General features: G+C 39.4%; 1 protein-coding gene across 5 annotated transcripts in view; it reads right to left on the bottom strand.

Annotated features, from left to right (window-relative positions):
• LOC125461628 (sodium/potassium-transporting ATPase subunit beta-1-interacting protein 3-like) overlaps window positions 1-21,205 on the bottom strand; it is a 193,583-nt gene extending 172,378 nt beyond the window's left edge. For 3 of the 5 annotated variants that reach the window (XM_048550565.2, XM_048550566.2, XM_048550567.2), the window contains exon 1: window positions 20,438-20,751. In XM_048550565.2, the coding sequence (XP_048406522.1) occupies window positions 20,438-20,491 (54 nt within the window). In that variant the 5' untranslated portion in view covers window positions 20,492-20,751. Of the gene's footprint in view, window positions 1-19,822; window positions 19,972-20,437; window positions 20,752-20,939 lie in introns of those variants that run through there. The other 2 variants (XM_048550568.2, XM_048550569.2) reach the window with 2 other exon arrangements.
• Window positions 21,206-21,391: the final 186 nt, after the last annotated feature.

Raw genomic sequence — 21,391 nt, 5'->3', positions numbered from 1 at the left:
TTCTCAATCTGAATGCTAACTTCTCCAATTTATAGTCACTGTTTTCAAGACAATCTTTTACTCTCAGACTATTTATTATATCTGCCTCATGATAACAAATCCAAAGTAGACTGGTTCATGGTTGGATCTGTAACATATTATTCCTCCCCATGGTTACTTCTGCCAATTTGTCTTTAACAATCTCCATGAAGATTAAAGTCACCCATGATTAATGTATTGCCTTTTATTAAATGTCCTCCTTGTCAACTCCAAGCCACACCCGCAAGAAACCCCCATTGCACGTTATAGATTGCTGGAAAATACCTTAGTACCAGGTGAAAAGAGTTTAGCTCTGTGCCTTTCTGCAGCCTATGAGATCTTAGACTGTCTTCGTGAATTGGGGTCTGCAGTGGCACTTATGCTCACCTGAGACTATTTTTGCTTCTCATAGATGACTATGAACAATTTGAAATGACTAATTATGTGTTGAAGATTGCTTTGAGCAGGATTTGTAATGGTGCATGAAGTGTAAAATGCAGTGATTACAAATGAATTCATCCTGCACTGTCTAAGTGCCTGATAAATGCAATTACCCCTTGAAGGACCTCACATTGTTGACAAGTGCAGTCTGTGTGCTCAGACACTGAAAAAAAACTTAATCTGTCCATTCCAGATGAGCTTGCAAATAATTTCCATTTCCATTGCTCATTTGTGGTTCAGATGAGAATGGAAGAAAACCCAGCTTATGCTTCATAGAGTAAGCCACAGATTCACTAATAAGCTAAATGACCACCCAATGTTCCCATTTTCTGTTCCCTTCTTCCTTGCACTTGCTGGCAACCTCATCAGTTCTGAACTTGTATGCACTCCCTTACAACATTTCTGTTTATGTCTTCACTTCCCAACATTATCACCTGAGCCTAAGCCCTGCAATTTATTCATACCAAACATTGCAATGCACTGTCCCAAGGCGGTGGTGACCCTGGATGACACTCCCATCTTCCACCCCTGCAACTAATGTCCTCCAATGCACTATCATTTCCGACTTCTTTAGGATGAGTTTCCCTCTTCACAATGATTACTCCCTCTGCATTCCAGCATATTGACTCCAATCGTCATAACTGATTTATCCAGTTTCCCTCCCACAGTGGTGGCCCATGGTAATCCTTCCTTGGCTTTCAGTCAGCAGAACCCCAGGTCTGATCATGGTCTGCAGTCTACACTTGGAATTACAGCCCCAACTGATGAGTGACCAAACCCTTGTAAGGTATCTGTGTAGCTGGAGGTGTTAAAAAATATAAAGGTGGATGACTTATCAGGATCTGATCAAGTGTATCCCAGGATGTTGTGGGGAATTAGGGAAGAAATTGCAAGGCCTCTAGCAGAAATATTTTTTATCATCTACAGTTGTGCGTGGGATTGTGGAAGATTAGAGTGTGGCTAATGTTGTGCCTTAATTTAAGAAAGTCTGTGAAGAGAAGTCTGAGCACTATAGACAGGTGAATCTGACATCAGTGGTGGATAAATTGCTGAAGGGGATTCTGACAAGAAAGGTTCACATGCATTTGGAGAGGCAAGGACTGATTAGGGATAGGCAGCATGGCTTTGTGAGTGGGAAATTTGATTGAGTGTTTTGAGGATGTAACCAAAAATATTGATGATAGCAGAGCAGTAGATATTGTCTCGATGGACTTTACTAAAAAGTTTGACAAGGTTCCACACGCTAGACTGATCAGTAAAATTAGACCACATGGGATTCAGGGACAGCTTCCAATTGGATACAAAATTGGCTTGACAGTAAGAGACAGAGGGTGGTCGCGAAGGGTTGTTTTTCATACTGGATGCCTATGACCAGTGGTGTTCCATAGGGATCCACTGGATCCACTGTTGTTTGCCCTTTATATAAATGATTTGGATGGCAATTTAGGAGACGTGGTTTGTATTTTTGCTGTTGACACAAAAATTGGTTGTATAGTTGACAGTGAAGGAGGTTATTTATTACAAAGGGATCTTGATCATTGGGCCAATGAGATGAGCAGTGGCAGATGAAGTTTCATTTGGATAAATGTGAGGTATTGCATTTGGCTAAAATGAAAAAGGGCAGGGCTTATACAATTAATGGTAAAGTCTTGGCTACTGTTATCAAACAGAAAGACCTAGAGGTTCAGGTGCATAGTTCTTTGAAAGTTGTGTCACAGGTGGACAGGATGGTTAAGAAGGCATTTAACACACTTGACTTCATTGCTCAGACCATTTAGAATCAGAGTGCAGAAGTCATGTTGAGGTTGTACAGGATGTTGATGAGACCACTTTTGGAGTACTGTGTACAGTTCTGGTAGCCCTGTTATAGGTGGAATATTATTAAATTAGAGAGGGTTCAGAAAAGATTTAGTAGGATGTTGCAAGGACTGAGTTATAAAGAGATGCTGGATAGGCTGGGACTTTGTCCACTGGAGTGTAAAATCATGAGAGACATGATTAGAGTGAATAACAAATGTCTTTTCTCTATGGTGGGTGTGTTCAAAACTAGGAGGCAATTTTTTTAGGCAAGTGGAGGAAGATTTAAAAGGGATTGTAGCAGCAACGTTTTCATACAGAGGGTGCTTTGTATGTAGAATGAAATGCCAGAGGGAACGGTAGATGCAGGTACAGTTACAATATTTAAAAGATATTTGGACAGGTACATGATTAGGATAGATTGAGAGAGATAGAGGTCATACACAGGTAAAATTTTTTTTGAATAAGGATCTAGGCCCGAAACGTCAGCTTTCCTGTTCCACTGATGCTGCTGGGCCTGCTGCGTTCATCCAGCTCTACACCTTGTAATTACAGGTAAGTGGGACTAACATATTCAGGGAAATTTGGTTGGCATGGGCAAGTTGGACCAAAGGGTCTGTTTCCATGCTGTTTAACTCATACTCACATTTCCGTCCTCGGTCTGCTACTGCCTTTCACTGAAGTCCAAAGTTAGCTGGAGGAATGGCATCTTAGTTCCTGTTCTGGTATTTATAGCTTATGGGCTGAATATTCAGTTTAACAACTTCAGACCATGAACTTTGTCTTCCATTTTGATACCAACTCCAGTGTCTTGTTTGCATTCAGAAATGCTGATTTATATTCTGCTAGGAACACCCACATTTGATCGATATCACTTCTCCACAAACATGACCACACCCTCAATTTTTTGTTGAATGAGACATTTTCCTGAGTTGCCCTTCGCTTGTTTCTCCTACCCTTTCTTACAGTATAAAACCCATCAGCCTTCCATACATTTTCAATTCTAAAGAAATTCATTAATAAATACAAAGAGTTTTAATATGAAGATACATATACAACAGAGATAGCAATAAACCAAGACACACTGGCTTACAGAAATACAACACAGAGGAATGTACTGGTAAATATATCCTTGAAAATACATTTCTGATCAAATCACTTCAGGACAGGATGAGGGTCCAGCTGGTATCCTCTTCGCCCAATCAGAAGAGCAGGTTAATATAGTTATCTGTATGATTAGAACAATATGTCAACAGGTGACCCTCTCAACAGTGTCTGTCTTAATTTAGCTGGTTTTAGCCAGAACGATTGTTGAGATCCTAAAACTACCTGTGCACCGAAACACCTGGTCCCTGTTCCTGGTGGTTGTCTGGTGACCCTTGCTCAAAATCATACCCACGTGGACCTCAGTTAAAAAGAGGATCAAGTATAGTTATTATGTCTACCAGTGAATCTTTGAATACATATAAGGAATATTCACTTGGTTAAGATGCTGAATAAGTGGTTGTCCAGTATATAATCTTATTCTATCATAAAAGACTGGAGAACAAAACGTCATTGAGCCATAGAGCCTCTGCCACATAAAAGAAGACTATTCAGGCCACTACCTCTATACATGTTCTCTGTTCAGCAATCCAGTCAATGTCTTTCACCATTTATCTGTGCTGTAAAATTATGTTAATAAAATGATATACTTGCACAAAAATACACACAAAAAATACATATTAAAGTATCTCCTTAAAATGCTCATCTATGGTAAATCTTAAATCCATAATCAATTCATCCATGATAAAGCTCATCAAAGAGCACAGCAGCTTTTAGCAATGTGTCAATTCAAACCAGAAATTTAATGGTGTGCAAGACAGGCACTAACTCAATTGTTACAAAATCAATATGTATTTAAAATGTTCAGCCGTGTCTTCTATTGATTCGGGATGGAGAGTGTACCTGGAGAGTCTATTCTATGTCTAAACTCTTAGGCTATATACAAAGTTCAGCAATGTTATATTAGCATCTTTTCATCATCTATTCTGGGCAGGCAAATATGTTAACTTGATTGATAACAACATTGATAAACTGAAAATTGTTTATGACATTAGATTCCAACCAGGAATCACTTCAAAATAAATCAGTAGCATCTGAGGAAAATGTCACAAGATTTTGATACATGCAATGAATTTATCCAAAATCTGCCATTGGTTTAAATGTACAATCTTGTGTACGCTAACTTAGAAAATCTATGGTAGCAAATTTTACAGCTTTCTAGGCCCTACCTCATGGAACATCCAACATAATCCTCATCAGTTTATTATTTCCCTTCCCACCTGTAAACGCCTGCCTCAAAAAATTTCTTATCAATTCAGTGTTTTGTCTAGTCTCTTAAATTTCAGTTAATTATAGCTCATGTTAAGTCTTTCCAAAAATGTCTTATAGCACAAGATAATGCAAGTGGTTGCTGCTGTACAAAATTAGTAAGCTAGAAAAAACAAAAAAGACAATCATTTAAATGTGACCAAAATTCTTCATGTAAAGATACTCTACCCTTTGTACACCATTTGCATCAAGCAGTGGTGAATGCCATACATATATGTATTTCTTAAAGCTCCACATATGTTACAATACTACATGTACCTAATGCAGCTTTTAATTGGCAAATATTTTTGATGAATTTGCTAAGTTTCACAGTTTTTCTGCAGAGTCTAGATATTGAAAAAACTGGCACATCTGCACGCAATTCCAATCATGAGAGCATTATCCATCCTGCACGGTCTGTCATTACATTTGGCATGGGGTAGTTATCTATCAATTTCGTACATGTAAATATCTTATAGTTTATTGGCTATAATTGTGATTCAATCAGGTACAAATCATTTGGCTTGCTGGTACCATGGTGGGCATTATTTGAAGGAGTGGCAAGAGAATAGATGTTCTCTCATTCTGAAAGAGGAATCTCTACTTTACTTTCTTTGGGCTATGGCTTACCACTGCCATTAATTCGCTGAAGAGCAAACAGTAAGAGGTCTGTGACACTGTTGAAGTCTTTATCAGCGTGATCATTAATCCTTTTAAATGCATGGAAATGGCAGAAACCAGAGCATGAATGGCACCAATTGAAGCACTGATACATGCTGCAAGTGTGATGACATTACTGCTGGGTGCCTTGACTGAAGTGTCCATGAAGGAAAGCCAGAGATTCTGTGGACCTGAGTGCTGGAATCACTCAGGTCACATAGTCTTGACATTAACTCAAACTCTCCATCCCCACCCTACTGAAAAGTCACCCAAAGTTAAATAATTCCTATCAAAAACTGCTCAGAATGATAAAATTCATGAGAGGCAGATCACTGCATTATTACAGCTACATCCATAATTCCTTTGCTTATAGCTCCCAACTAGAACAGAAATCAAAGATTATATATCAAGAATGGATTGCTCGTGACTGGTGTTGAAAGTTCTGTTATCAAAACACCTTATTTTGAACCAAAGTGATGAAAATCACGAGGTTATTTTATAAAACCTTCTGGAAAAAAAGTTGAAAACAATTCTTTTCTGAGCTTTTCGTCACGTTCCTTTTTGCTTATTTATGGAAATATATGTTTATTGATGACTCTAAGTTAACACACTCACTAATAGTGTACAAAGGACTAAAAACTATTTCTGGATTCCTAAAGCAAGCAAGTCACGGATTGCAGAATTCCGTAGCCTCGTCCTGTGATTTTTTTTTAGCCATATTTCTCAGTTTTCTCTTGGATCCTCATTTTTTTTAAACAATCTGGACTCCACTTTATTGAAAACTGAAGATGTCGCCAACCCCCATCACTGACTGACTCTGACCCAGAAGCTACAAAATCAGCCTTTCCACTCAACAAATCTTATGGCCATTTCTCCATGGTCATAAACTTCCAGATCAATTTCCAGTCCTTCATCATTCAAGAACTTGCCCACTCTTCGAAGGTCAGTAACTTCCTTTCCAAGTGGTCCCAGGATCCTCCAACAAGTTTATTTCTGTTCTGAAGAAGAATCAAATTCAGCTTGAAACATTAATAGTTTCTCTCTCCACAGATGCTACGAGACCTGTTGCGTAATTGTAGCACATTCTGTTTCATCTCCAGTATCTGCAGTATTTTTTACTTTAGGGCTTACTTCAGTAATCACAAATTTTAATGTCTGGTGCTCTTATAATGGACATGATATGGAATGTTACCTAAATAACAACCCATAAGCCATCATTTCAAATCCCCCCAACATGTCAAAGTGAATCTAATAAATGTTGTAATTTGTGAGCTAACAACATGGATAAATGAAAATTACCATTCCCAGATTGTTGTTAAAACCCATCTGGTTCACTAGGTTCTGTCAAAGGAGGAAACCTGATAAATATTAACTGCTAACCTTCTAGTTCATTTTGTTTGGCTGACTTATCAAACCTTTGAAATAGCCTACTCAGGAAATTTCTCTTTTCTTAGAGAATTATGAACATTTGGAACAAGTTTTCAGCTTGTGCAATGAGTACAAATTTATGGCAAGTATTTAGCAGGAAGCTGGATATGGGCTATGTTGCAACAGTACAGAAAAGGATAGCATGATATTAAATGATATGCTTCAAAGTCACTAAGCCTTCTAGACCCTTCATTATTTTAAAGATTTCATCCACATACAGGAATGGGCAATAAATGTACATCACCCACCTCACAAAATATTTATGATGAAAGGAATAGTTATGAGTATCTTTGATGCTAAGCTTGGACATTGTAACAAGAGACAGGTAGGTTTGAAGCATGCTGAGGTCACTTGTTCAAAGCATTCGTTACCCGAGAGTCAAAGTGCATAGAAGTTTTATAATGCAACACTTCATCAAAAGCAGCTTTAGCAAGAACTTCAAATTCACTACTGCAACTAATGAACATTAATACTTCAAATTCACTACTGCAACTAATGAACATTAAATACTTCTTATTAACATGTGAAAGAGTGACAGAAGGAAAGGTTTTTAAGAGGAAAGATGATAGGATAAACAAATCAATAACATACTTGCACCTTCATCAAGTATTCCACTTACACCATAAGAAAATAGCAACTAAGGCATTTTGGGAAGGAATAAATAAATGCAACAGCATTTTAACACAATTTTGCATAGTGGTATGCAAATTATATTACAATCATAATTGTGAGGCCTATATCTTATTTTTAACATATATATAACATACTGCTTTAAGTATACTTGCATAGTAAAGTGATATAAGATTATTGTGATGTTCAGGTAACAGAAAGATTACAAAAAGTATCAAAAATTCCACTTCAAGTATTCAAACGATCCATGAACAACGTCACAACATATAATGGTGCAAAATTCCCAAGGGCAAGCTGGATCTACTTTTCTATGACCGTATACTAAGAGATATAGTGTCATATTCATGCTAACTAAATCCTCAAAATATTAATTGTTTAATTAACATAATTACAAGTTTTGATTAAAATTGTTGATGAATCCCATGCTAACCTTACAGTATAAGATACATAGTTTGTGGTACCATCTAATTCATAACCAACATGTAGTCTTTCAGTATCCTCTAAATTCTCCTAATCACAGTCCTGGCTTGGCCTGAAAAAAAATTAAGCTCCTATAAAATCTTGCAGTACCAAACTCTTCAGATGATTTTGCAGTTAATACGAGGACATAATTTCCTGTCTGCTCGCTCCCTACAACATCATAAAGGTAATTTTCTCATAGATGGGGTTGTTTAATGAAATAAGTAATTAAACTCCACAGGCATTATAGGAGGTTGCATATGTCTGTCAGTTAATTTTCATTCAATTTCAGTAAAATGTCAGCTCTCTGATAACAGTCTAGACTTTCATTTAAAGGGAAAATATTTCTGAGGCTACTTCCATTTACTGTCATTTGTCATTGGGAGAATTAACATTTATTCTATGTTTCCTGTATTTTTATCAAGATGGAAAGTGAGGAGTTGATTCGAAGTCCAGGGTGCTGAATTTTAATAAAGGAAACCACGAAGATATGAGTCGTAAGTTGGCCTCGATAGATTGGGAAGAGTTCCTTAAAGGGATGACAGTGGATAGGCAATGGCAAACATTCATCAAAGACATAGGGGAACTGAAGCAACTGTTTATCCCTGTCTGACACAAAGGCAAAATGGGTAAGAAGGCCAATCCATGGGTGACAAAGGAAATTAGAGATCGTATCTGATCCAAGGAAGAAGCAGACAGATTGGCCAAAAAAAAAACATGTCTGATGATTGGGAGCAGTTTAGAATTCAGCAAAAAAGGAAAGGGATTGACTAAGAAGAGGAAAATACACTATGAAAACTCACAGGGAACATAAAGACTGGCACTAAGAGATTTTATAAATATGTGAAGATATCTACAGATGCAACAGAAACAGGGCGATGTAACATACAGGACAAATAAATGGCTGAGCAATGGAATACATACTTTAGCTCTGTCTAGGACACAAATCAGATACCAGAAATGTTGGGGAATGTAAGATTTAGTGACAGGAAAGAATTGAGGAAGATCAATATTAGTACAGAAATGGTTCTGGGAAAATTGATAGGATTGAAGGTGGATAAACCCCAGGCCCTGATAACCTACATCCCAAAGTACGTAAGGAAGTAGCTCTAAACATAGTGGATGCATTGGTGGTCATCTTCCAGGATTCTATAGACTCTGGAACAGTCCCTGCAGATTAGAGGGTGGCTAATGTCACTCCAATATTCAAAAAGGGAGGTAGGAAACAGAGAATTTTAGACCGCTGAGCCTAACATCTGTAGTGGGGAAAATTCTCAAATCCATTTTCAAGGACATTATAGTGGAGCATTTAAAAAGCCACGGTAGGATCAGACAGAATCAGCATAGATTTATGAAGGGGAAATCATGCTTAACAAATCTGTTGTAATTCTGATGTAAGTAGTAGAGTTGACAAGGGGGAGCCAATCGATTTTGTCTATTTGGACTCTCTGAAAGCATTTGACAAAGTCCTGCATAACAGATATTTGTGTAAGATTAAGGTGCATAGGATTGGGGAAAGTGTATTGAGATGGATAGAAAACCGATTGGCAGAGAGGAAACAAAGAGTAGGAATTCATGGGTCCTTTTCAAATTTGCATACAATAACGAGTGGGATGCCACGGGGATTGGTGCTGCCACCCCAGCTATTCATATATATTAATGATTTGGACAAGGGTACCCATTCTTTTTGAATTTGGAATTCCAACGAGCCACCACACACTGCAGCACAGAGGAACTACGCAGAGCAGAGGAAAATCACCCATACAGCATATTCAAAAAGAATGGGTACCCTATGAACACAGTCCGCCGATTCCTCAGCAATAAACCCAAACAAACAGACAAAACAGGCCCAGAAACCATAACCACTCTCCCCTACATCATAGACATTTCCGAAATGACTGCCAGACTACTTGGACCTCTTGGCATCAGGGTAGCCCACAAACCCACCAACGCACTAAAACAGCAGCTAATGAACTTCAAAGACCCTATACAGACAACAAATAAAATGAACGTCATCTACAAAATACCTTGCAAGAACTGTGACAAACACTACATTGGACAAACTGGCAGAAAGCTCGCCACCAGGATACATGAACATCAACTAGCCACAAAACGACATGACCCACTATCACTCGTATCCTTACATACAGATGAGGAAGGACACCACTTTGATTGGGACAACACATCCATCCTAGGACAAGCCAAACAGAGACACGCACGAGAATTCCTAGAAGCATGGCATTCCAACCAGAACTCCATCAACAAACACATTGATTTGGAGCCAATCTACCACCCCCTGAGAAAAAGAACAGGAAATGACATCACCAACCCAAGGAAACCTAACCAGATAAATAGAAAGCGGGACATAACACCAGCGCTTCGTCGGAGGTTCACTGATGATGTTACCTACTATGGTGACGAAATGTCTGAAAATAAACCTTCCAGCTCAGCGAGCAAACTCACATCCATAAAAAACATTGATTGGCAAAACAAAATAGCTGTAATAAGAGGCTAACCTTTGTTCCAGTGAGTTAGCAACTGGATGGCACTACGTGAGGCTGTGGTGACAGCAGATGTAATTGTGGTTTTTTTTCAAAATTGAATTGAATAGACACAAAGAAATAAAAAAATGAAATGGGTTACGGGAAAAGAGTGAGAAAGTGGAACTTGATGAGTTGCTCCTGCAGAGAGCCAGCTCAGACACGGCAGGCTACATGGATTCCTTGGGGGTTGCAACCATTCAATGCTTCTATGCTTCTGTTCTAACTGATCTGTTTTTTTTAACTTAGGGTAACATGCCAAAAAGTAACAGATAAAAGATTACTTTAAAACTGATTTCAGTGCATATTTATACTCATTCAATGTAATTTCAAGGCCAATGTATTTAGTTTGTTGGGACAGTTGACAAGGCTGACCTTGCTTATTTAAATACACATTACAGGTAATGTTCAACCATAGATTGCTCTTGTGTTGTACTTCATTACGGTAAAACTAGAAGACATAGGAGTGTAAGAGGCCATTCAACCCATCAAGTCTTTTCTACCATTCAATGAGATCATAGCTGATCTGATCATCTTCAACACACTTTCTTGCCTTATACCCTAAACCCTGATTTCCTCGCTGATTAAGAACCCATCTCGGCCTTGAATATACTGAATGACACAATCTGAATAGCCATTTGCAGTAAAAAAATTCCATAAAATCACAACTCTCTGAAAAAAGAAATTTCTTTTCATCTCTGTCTTAAATAGGTCACCCTGATTCTGAGGTTATATCCCTCTGACCCTAGACTCTCCTAAACGGGGAAGCAACCTCTTTGCATCCACACTGTGAAGCTTCCTAAGAATCTATATCATTCACTAAAGTCTCCTCCCATTTTCCTAGACTCCATGGAGTACTAGCCCAAATTAAGCAACCCCTCCTCATAAAATAATATCTCCATGCCCAAAATCAGCTAGGGAATCTCGGAGTAGGACTAACTTCCTCTGGAATATATATACATATGAATATCGAACAAGGAGCAGGAGTGGCCGTTCCACCCCTCGAGCCTGCTCCGCCATGGCTGAGCTGATTGTATCCGCACATATGCATTCCTGCCTACTCCTGATAACCTGCACCCTTTTGCTCAACAAGAATAAATCCACCTTTGCCTTAAAAATATTCAAGAACTCAGCTTCAATCACCTTCTCAGGAAGAGATTCCTGCCTGTTTGAGAGAAATATATTTTACTCATTTCTGTTGAAATGGCTAACCACTGATCTTTAAATAGTTGAAGCATGACTCTTGACTCTCCTGTAAGAGAAACATCTTCTCCACCTCTACCTTGTCAGACCTTCTTATCTGTTTCAATCAAGTCACCTTTCCTTCCTCTAGACTCCAGTCTAGCTGTCCAATTTTTCCTCACAGGAGAATCTGTTTATTCCAGGTATTCATCTAGTAGACCTTCTCTGAACTGCTTTCAATGCATTTGCAATATTTCCTAATAAGATGGACAGTTCTGTGTACAGTGCTCCAACAACCTGCATACGTGAAGCATAACTTCCCTACCTTTTGTGTTCAAATTCTCTCACAAGAAAGGAAACATCCTATTCACTTTCCTCATTACTTGCTGCCCCTGCCCACTAAGCTTTTGTGTCAATTAAAATTACGCACAATGAGAGGTAGTGTAAATAATTCATGGAAAATTTCCAGGTTACTGTATTTTTCAGACTTCCAGAACTTCTTGTTATTGCTAATTGGTTTACTTCTCAGTTCAATGGACATGTAAGAAATGGTTTTGTATTTTGTTCTAACTGACAAGATTAAACAGATATTGCTGTCACACACAGTTTGCAACTTTGTAAATATTGCAAAGCTTATACAATACAAGATCTGTCTTGAGCTCATGGATGCAACTATGAGATACAAAATAAAGCATTACAGCAGTCATGGAATGGAAATGTTTTATTTTATGTCAATGCTGCATTTTGTAAAGAAATGCTCCAACATCTCTTTATTTCATTATGAACATTTCGACTTAATGAAATTTGATATATGAGGACAGCTCCATATCACTTGTCACCTAATGGTCTGGCTGAAAGAGCAGTCCAAACATGGACATCATTAATGTGAGGTCAGGACAGTGACGTATAAAATGATGGTCGGTTTGACAATCCTGAACAAGCACATGGGCCATACGAAAGCCACAAAGTCTCAAACAGTGTGGGAGCAAAACATGCCTTGCTTCTCGGAACAGTCAGAAAGGCTCCTTGCAGGTGCACCCTCTCTGTCAAGTGTTAATGAGTCCTCTCCATGATGGGCGGCACGGTGGCTGAGTGATTAGCACTGCAGCCTCACAGCACCAGGGACCCGGGTTCAATTCCAGCCTTGGGCGACTGTCTGTGTGGAGTTCACACATTCTCCACATGTCTGCGTGGGTTTCCTTCGGGTGCTCCGGTTTCCTCCCACAGTCCAAAGATGTGCAGGCTAGGTGGATCAGTCATGCTAAATTGCCCGTCGTGTTCAGGGGTATGTGGGTTATAGGGGGATGGGTCTGGGTGGGATCCTTCAAGGGGCATTGTGGACTTGTTGGGGCAAAGGGCTGGTTTCCACACTGTAGGGAATCTAATCTAATGACAGAAGTAACTGCCTCGATGCCTTCACTGACAGAAAAAGAGACTGAAATTCTACGAAGGCGTTCCGGGCACAAGAAGCAAGCTTCTGTGCGATACACACCACCTGTATCAGAAGCCAAGTTGGAGGAATCTGACAGAGTGCTAAAACATCCCAGGAGACTCTCCAGGTAAAAAGGACCAGCCTATGTCCTCAGATTCAGAGTGATTGTAACGAGGTCAACCAGTATAGAATGAGTTCCCTGACTGGTCTAATCAGGGAGCCCTGGCTGACAGACAAAAAGGAAAGTGTCAGAGATTTCAACACTCCAAGAGCTGATGCTGAAGAGGCTTCACTAGAGTCAAAGACTGTTCATGCATGAATAAAGGGTGACTTGTTGATGAGATACCAGCCTCTGTGGAGATATTTCATTCAGAAGGGATGAAAAATGACCAGTTGTGGAATTCTATTGAAGACAATGGGAAGGAAAATTGACCAAGATGTATCACAAGTTGACAATCAACTAGCGGATGTGCATTAGGACTAGGAAGTAAAAGATCAGTCATGGTTTTATCAAATAGTAAAGTGGCCATTTTGGACCACAAAACCTACTTCTACTTTTTAAGTTTCTTATGATCATATACTGCAATTGGCTAAAGTTATAATCAACCATGATTTTGTGGTTCTTAGTTGAGATGCAATGGTTATACTGTGTTTATCTCTCAGGAAGGTTAAACAGGAGGAATTCCGCTTCTAAACAAGAAAACATTGTACACTATTGGTTACTTTCTTGTTCTTTACCAATTCTTCAACAAGTCATACTTTAGGTTTATCAAATGGGCTTGAAATGGCTCCTCAGAAAATAAAGCAGTCCACGCCTATATGCAGCAAGGGCTTGGCATTATTCAGATTTGGGCTGGTAAGTGGCAGGTAACATTCATGCAAATGCCACCAAACAATGCCAACTTTCACCATGTGTGAGTCTAACTTTGCCCATCATCCCTTTGGCATTCAATGGTGGATTCCCTGACATCAAATCCTACAACTCAACATTGACCTGAAACTTAATTACACTGACCGTAATGCACCTGCAAGGTAAGGTGAGAGGCAAGGAAATCATAATCGAGTAATTCATCTCCTGATTGTCCCAAGCCTTTCCATCATTTATAAGGCATAAGTTAAGAGTATGATGGAATATGCTCCATCTTTTTGAATTAACACAACTCAAAAGCACTCAAGGGGCTCACCAGTAGCCAAGAGAATACAGCCTGCTGGGGAGTATTCCACCCACATTTATTCCTTTCACCATCAAGGCAGTGGCAGTTTGTAACATCTAAAAGATACACTGAAACTACTCTCAAAGCCTCCTTCGACAATACCTTCAAAAACTATAACCTTTATCACCTTGGAGGGCAAAGGCAGCAGATACATGGGTACACAAGAACTGCAAATTTTCTTCGATGTCACACAACAACTTGGAATAAAAATATATAATAGCATCACTGCATCATCTCTGGGTCAAAATCCAGGAGAAGGTCCTATCTCTTGGCACTACGGGTGTACTTACAGCATATGGGCTCTAGTGGTTCATAAAAGTGGCCCTCAACAAAATACTCAAATGCAGTTTGGGGCGGCCTTGTTGGCACTGCCCACATCCCATGATTTTACAATGAAAAACGTTCATGCTAGTACTACCAGTATATATTTCCCTCATCATTAAATATATGATAACCATGAATAAAATATATACATAATTATAAAAATCAAATAACAGAAATTTCACACCCAAAGTAATTATTTGGCTGTGAAGCCTTTCGGGAATTCCTAAGATTATCCAAGCTCTTTCCTTGTGTCTTTAAATTAATTTTCCAGAATTGCATACGTAAGAGCAGTGTGAAAGCATAATTTTAACAACCACAGCAGTCATTTACAGGGCATTTACATGGTTTTTATTCAGTGATGTTGTTGAAGCAAGTACATTCATTGTTCCTTTTAATTAAAATAAAGCCACATCTTACACTTAGACAATAAACCACGGAGAGTAATGAACTATTACTGGTCTGTTCTCATTGAAGGGATACCGCAGAAAAGATAGTAAACTGTTTAATCATAAGTCCCATGATTTCAGTCCATAACAATCAAGTCATAATTGTAATAGAATCTGGCTTCTAAAATAGATCATAATTTATAAAAGATTAGTAAAAGTACAAACACAACATGCAGCGAGAAAGTACAATACAAGTCCACAATTGATATTTAATCCAGCAGATAACCTTCCCACCTGCCAACAATTATCCACTGAAGGAACTCAGCCCACTATTGCTGATATTCATCCATTGGCAGACAGAGCAGTCTCCAAGCTGGGAGCCACAACACAACAACCTCTCAGGATTATTGTGGATCTCCAGGGAGTTTCTCATTCAAAGGGTCTCTGCCTGATTAAGGAAATTGGCAACAGGAAGAAGAGGCTCAGCAACGGAGAGGGGAAAATTGCTGTGAGCCATCTTGCTGCCAACCACACCCTGCGATTTTCCATAATACCCCTCAGTCATCATTCAACTATGACCTGCATCCACAATGATTCTGGGCCTCCAATGAGTGGAGTTCTGGCAGAACCCAGTCCAAAACTTCCATTGACTCCATTAAATAATTACCACATTTCTTGAAAGCATGCATCTTAATTATATCAATAGTCACATAATTGCCACAGTTTGAAATATTAGTGAGACTTAACCTCGCCTGTATGACGTTATGTTTTTGACAATGATGTATGCTGACACGGATATTCACTGTACCACACCACAATATTTACAGTGCACACTGTCACGCTTTTATTATTTCATCAGTGAGCTTCACGGTCATTTCGAAGACTTGTGTGTGATTTACTAAAGACCATATCCTGAAGTTAAATCAACTTACAAATTATATCGAAGAACTCTCTTTGGTCATGGGCATAACCATAGGGATGTGCCTGCCCCAAATTATTCAGACATAGTTGCTTTCTCTTCCTTCTCACTGTAAATCCCAGAAATTCCCTCAATATCCCTCAGGTTACTCACATGTGGTTGCATGTCGAACAACATCAAACTATATGTTTCACCAGACAGCAATCAAACATTTGATAATGGGAACTGCAGATGCTGGAGAATCCAAGATAATAAAGTGTGGAGCTGGATGAACACAGCAGGCCAAGCAGCATCTTAGGAGCACAAAAGCTGACGCTTCGGGCCTAAACCTTTCATCTCTCTGATGCAGGGTCTAGGCCTGAAACGTCAGCTTTTGTGCTCCTGAGAAGCTGCTTGGCCTGCTGTGTTCATCCAGCTTCACACTTTGTTGTCTAGCAATCAAACATTTATTGACTGCAAATACTTACAAATACATGTGAATGGTCAGTGAGGGCTTCCTTTTATTGGGATGCGCACATTGTTGATTTAATTTTCTGCCATTAATAGCCTGGTAATGATTTGCAATAACAATGGGTTTTGTAACATATAGCAACCAACTTTAGTTCTTATTCCAGAGCCCCTACTGCTGGAAGTAATGTGGTAATGGATTTAAAATTGTAACAAAGAACTTGTTGCTTTGCTTTCGATCCTTCAAAATACATCATTTTAACAGCCTTTTGAATGTTTGAGATTAGGTGACTGTCGAGGCAGAGGACAAGTAAGTAGAGGAGCTTTTCTTCGAGTCCTACAAAACATCCAATAACCCCACCTCCCAACTACAGTGATCACAACCACCACACTTTTACATACCTCTACTTATCCTTTTCCTGATCATTCTTACTGCTGAGATTGCCCAATGTTGAACCTGGCTGGGGTGGGTGGATTACCCACCCTGGACAGATTTTGTAATATTCATTAATGAGGTTCGGCTCTCAAGACAGACGCAATGTTGAACCTGGCTGGGGTGGGTGGATTACCCACCCTGGACAGATTTTGTAATATTCATTATGAGGTTTGGCTCTCAAGACAGACCAAGACATGTACGTAAGGCACAGGGCCGCCAACCTGCCTTCTCCAATAAAATCAGTCTGTTAGTTAAAATCCAAACTGCAATTTCTGCTCATGTAATTTAGTTAGCAGGTTCAATAGTAATGAGGGGAATGTTCTATCCTTCATAAAGAAAGCAATTTTAACCCAAAATATATAAAACAAATAAGATCACATACAAACATAGAAAATAGGAGGAGTAGGCCATTCAGCCCTTTAACTTGCCTTGCCATTCAATAAGATCATGGCAGGTCATGCAACTCAGTGCTGTGTTCTCGCTTCCTCCTGTTTGATCTGATTAACACTAAGAACTACATCTAACTCCTTCTTGAAAATATTTAATATTTTGACCTTTGAACCACTTCCTGTGGCAGAGAATTCCACCGGCTCGTCACTCTCTGGGTGAAGAAATTTCTCCTCATCTCAGTCCTAAATGGCCTGCCCCTTATCCTTAGAAAGTGACCCCCCTAATAATGCCTGCTAATAATGAGCCAATGAATTCAACAATCTTAGTTGACTTTTGATCGGTTACTTTTCCACTTCTTCTCCTTCCTTTTCTTTCGGATTCCCAACATTGTATATTATATCACTATTGATGAAAGCAGTTTGCCTGATCATAGAACACTGACAATTAAGTTTTCAACATATATTGTGAGGCTCAACAAGTCCTGGAATATTGGGAACCAAAACAGCCATGTTCGGTTTCAATTTCAATGTTCTGTCGAGAGTCATATTGGACTCAAAATGTTAATTGTCCACAGCTCCTGCCAGACCTACTGAGTTTCTCCTGCATTTTCTGTTTTTATTTCAGATCTCCAGTTTCCCAGTACTTCATCTTTATTTAACCATACGGCAACAGTCAAGTTTAGAAAGGATCAATAAATTGAACATTTAAACAAATTCTAAAAGATGACTGAACTTGAATTGAATGTATTTAATCCATTAAATAGGAAGCATTATATCTGACAAAATTAATAAAATCTCTAACATTAAAAGTGCAGGCATGTTTTTCTGTTCATGAAACCCATTTTTAATCCTTTAATGTGCCATGCTAAACTTCAAGAAAGAAAGAATATGCTAAATAATAAGCAATATAACAATTTTGCTCACATTTGGGGTGGCACGTTGGCTCAGTGGGTAGCACTGCCATCTCATCGCGCCAGGGACCTGGGTTCAATTCCAGCCTCAGGCGACTGTCTGTGTGGAGTTTGCACATCAGCCTTATGTCTGTATGGGTTTCCTCTGGGTGCTCCAGTTTCCTCTCACATTCCAAAGATGTGCAGGGTCGGTGGATTCGGCCATGCTAAATTGCCCATGGTGTTCAGGGACATGTAGATTAGGTGGGTTATAGGAGGATGGGTCTGGGTGGGATACTCTGAGGGTCAGTGTGGACTTGTTGGACCAAAGGGCCTGTTTCCACACTGCAGGGATTCTATGATGGCAATGTAGTGTGTTTGAAATTAATCATTCAGCCCAAAAGTCCACACTACCCGTCTGAAGAGCATCCCACCTGGACCCATTATCCTACTCCTGATTTCCCATGCCTAAACATCCCTGGGCACCATGGGCAATTTAGCCATCCAAGTTCGATCATAATTTCAGGATCAAAATGTTTAGGGGCTATGCATTGTTATTTTATTTAAATATAGAAACCAATGTCTTCTGCAGAATCAGTGTTTTATGAGAAGAAAATGTTCAAAATGTCCTCTAACCCAACACTACCCAGTAAAATTGTACATTAAACAATGTGAACCAAATATTAATTTACTTCCAAACTATAAATAATATGGATACTATATCCTTAAACTCAGACTAAAATGCTACATATTTCTTTGCAGAATTGATCACACAAGGTTGATGTGCAGAATACATTCATGAATTGGTTTAGTCAGTAATTCAACAAGTATGCCTCTTCATGTTCAAATAGTAAAAAAAATTTGCTAAACATCAAAACAACTTCTACTTTTTGAAACCGGTGATACCACGGAGCCCTTCCATCTCAGGGACAGCACCAGGTGTCAAGTTTCTTCTCGGTAGGACAAATAAACTCCTCAAAGTGCATTATAATAAAAGTAATGTGTGGATGTTGGAAATCTGAAAGGAAGGCAGAAAATGTGAAAGAAACTCAGCAGATCTTGCAGCATCTGTGGAGAGAAGCAGAGTAAACATTTTGACTCCAATCTGACTCTTGTTCATTTCTCCCCACAGATGCTGCTAAACCTGCTGAGTTTCTCCACCACTATCTGTTGTTACATCAGAGGGCAATAGTGTGATATTTTCATCTTCTAGGGTAACCATCATTATGACTTCTTCAAATGAGACTGCACATTTAGTATTGAATTATGAGCAAATGTCTCTTTGAATGTTGCTACATTTAGGACACAAATCAAAGTAGCTGCTGTTGCCTCTTCTTGTGACAGACTCCCATGCCTTTCAATATATGTATCTCTCCGGACCATTGACAATGCAGCAAGGACCAGCATCCTTTGAAAAAAAACTGTTCAAAGGCCTTTCTGATCACACACACTGTAATTAAATTTGAGCATATTTACTTTCAGTTCTTAGACTTCTCTCATCAGCTCCTCGTGATCAGTTTGATTTTGAGATATTTCAATGACTTTGAACCAACCATTGAATGGCATTCTCACTTCAAAGCGCTGGTTAGTTTTGAAGTTGTGAAATTAACCCGAGAAGGCCAAGTGGCTAAAAGTAGTTAGAAACGCGATGATGGGAGAGAACTGTGATTTTGCATCGTGCGAGGGGCAACCGTTTGAAATGCTTTTGGGTGGTTGTGGGGGAGGTAAATGCTGTTTTTTGATGACAGTGATGAAAACCCCAATACCAAACGCGTGGAACCGCATGTTATCTCACGCTGCCTGAAGTGACAAATGACCAAGTCTAAGGCGCGGACCTGTCGCTTTACACTGGAATTGAAGGGTTCACTCTGAACGTACCCTGTGCAGAACACGCTGTCGCGTCGATTCAGGGATTTGCACGAATTTGAAATACTATGAGGTTGTTCATTAAAAGCAAAGGATACCGCCTTGCCAATGTTTTTTTTCTCTCTCGCTGAAAAGGATCCTTGCGTCACCCTTTCTGTTCGCTGGAACAAAAGAGAGAAACAGCCAGCTCGATAGATGCGCCAAACCTCCCGGACAAACCCGGGACAGACACAACACAACACTAATCCCAAATCGCTGTGCCACAATAACGCGCTGCTTCAGTCATTGCTTCCCCACTGCATGATATCGATAGACAGGGGTCCACACATTGCAAAGGCTCCTGTAGCACAACGCTTCGCACTGAGATACTCAGACTTCTGTTTGAAGGCATGAATAAACCTGTCGGCTGTTTTCCAACCCGCTTTTGAACCTTACCATGAGTTAGTGCAATTTCATCATGTTGCAAAAAATAAATTGGATTATATACATTGACTCAACAATTGATTGATTGGAAGTTCTGATAAATAAATCAGAAAAATATTAAAACAACCGACTTAAAAAAAACCTACTCAAGGAGACAATGCTCCACATTGATAAGTGACATCTTTAGAATGATTTTACACTCACCAGCTGAACGACACATAGGAAGATGAGAGTACACCGCCCTGTACAACAGCTCATCCTCAAATAAAGGGAGAATAGGTCAACGGGGATGAAATAACGAAGTAAAAACTCTGTTGTTGACACACAAAGCAGTCAGCGAGGCTGGCCCAGCAGCATAACGAACATGGGGAGAGAAGTAAAACGTAATCAGCTTTCAGTGCTGGGCTGGAAGGTGCTTTCTGTGTCGGAGGCTGCAAACTCAGTGGAGGGAGTGCTTGGAGCTGCCTTGTGGATTAGAAAGTTCAGTTCAATCAATATGCCAGGCTAACAGAGAGAGAGAGGGTGGGAGAGGGAGGGTCACTAACGGACGGAAGTTGTACACTTAAAGACAACAATCTCCTCGAGAACGAGGAAATCGCCAGGCATCCCCTTTATTATCGATATCAATCAATGTCTTGTTTCAAGCCCCCGGCACATTTTGATTTCCCACCCCCACCAAAAAAAATCAAAACTTTTCTCAACTCACGTTCCTTGAAATAAAGGAATATGCTTTCCCAACTCCTAAATTCCAACCAGCTCAGTAAGTATTTCGCAGGAATTTAAACTTGATCCAGTAAATCTAAACGTCAAGGTAACTGCAGCGGAATTACAGCATTCCCAGTGACAGAAGCTTCATGCATTTATACCCATATAAATTTGCCAGGACATTGCAGCAGTGTTCATGTCCGACCCACGTTGCTTGAAAGGTTTCCTTTGGTTTGTAAACAGCATAGGATTTCGACCAAATCTTTTCAGAAACTCGTTTGAAGGATACAAGGTTGAGTTCCCAAATGCAGCATGGGGGAGCTTAAAAGTTAACATTTACTTAAGTTTCAGTGTGCAAATGTGGACTTTATTTTGCAGCATCTTCCTGCTTTATATATGAAAGGGTTTTCTTCTATACCTCTTAAAACTTTCGACATATGTAAATTGATGATT

Source organism: Stegostoma tigrinum, chromosome 19 (assembly GCF_030684315.1).
Source record: "Stegostoma tigrinum isolate sSteTig4 chromosome 19, sSteTig4.hap1, whole genome shotgun sequence".
Taxonomy (NCBI): domain Eukaryota; kingdom Metazoa; phylum Chordata; class Chondrichthyes; order Orectolobiformes; family Stegostomatidae; genus Stegostoma; species Stegostoma tigrinum.
The sequence above is the reverse complement of the archived record's forward strand: the minus strand, read 5'-3'. Positions and strand labels throughout refer to the sequence as shown.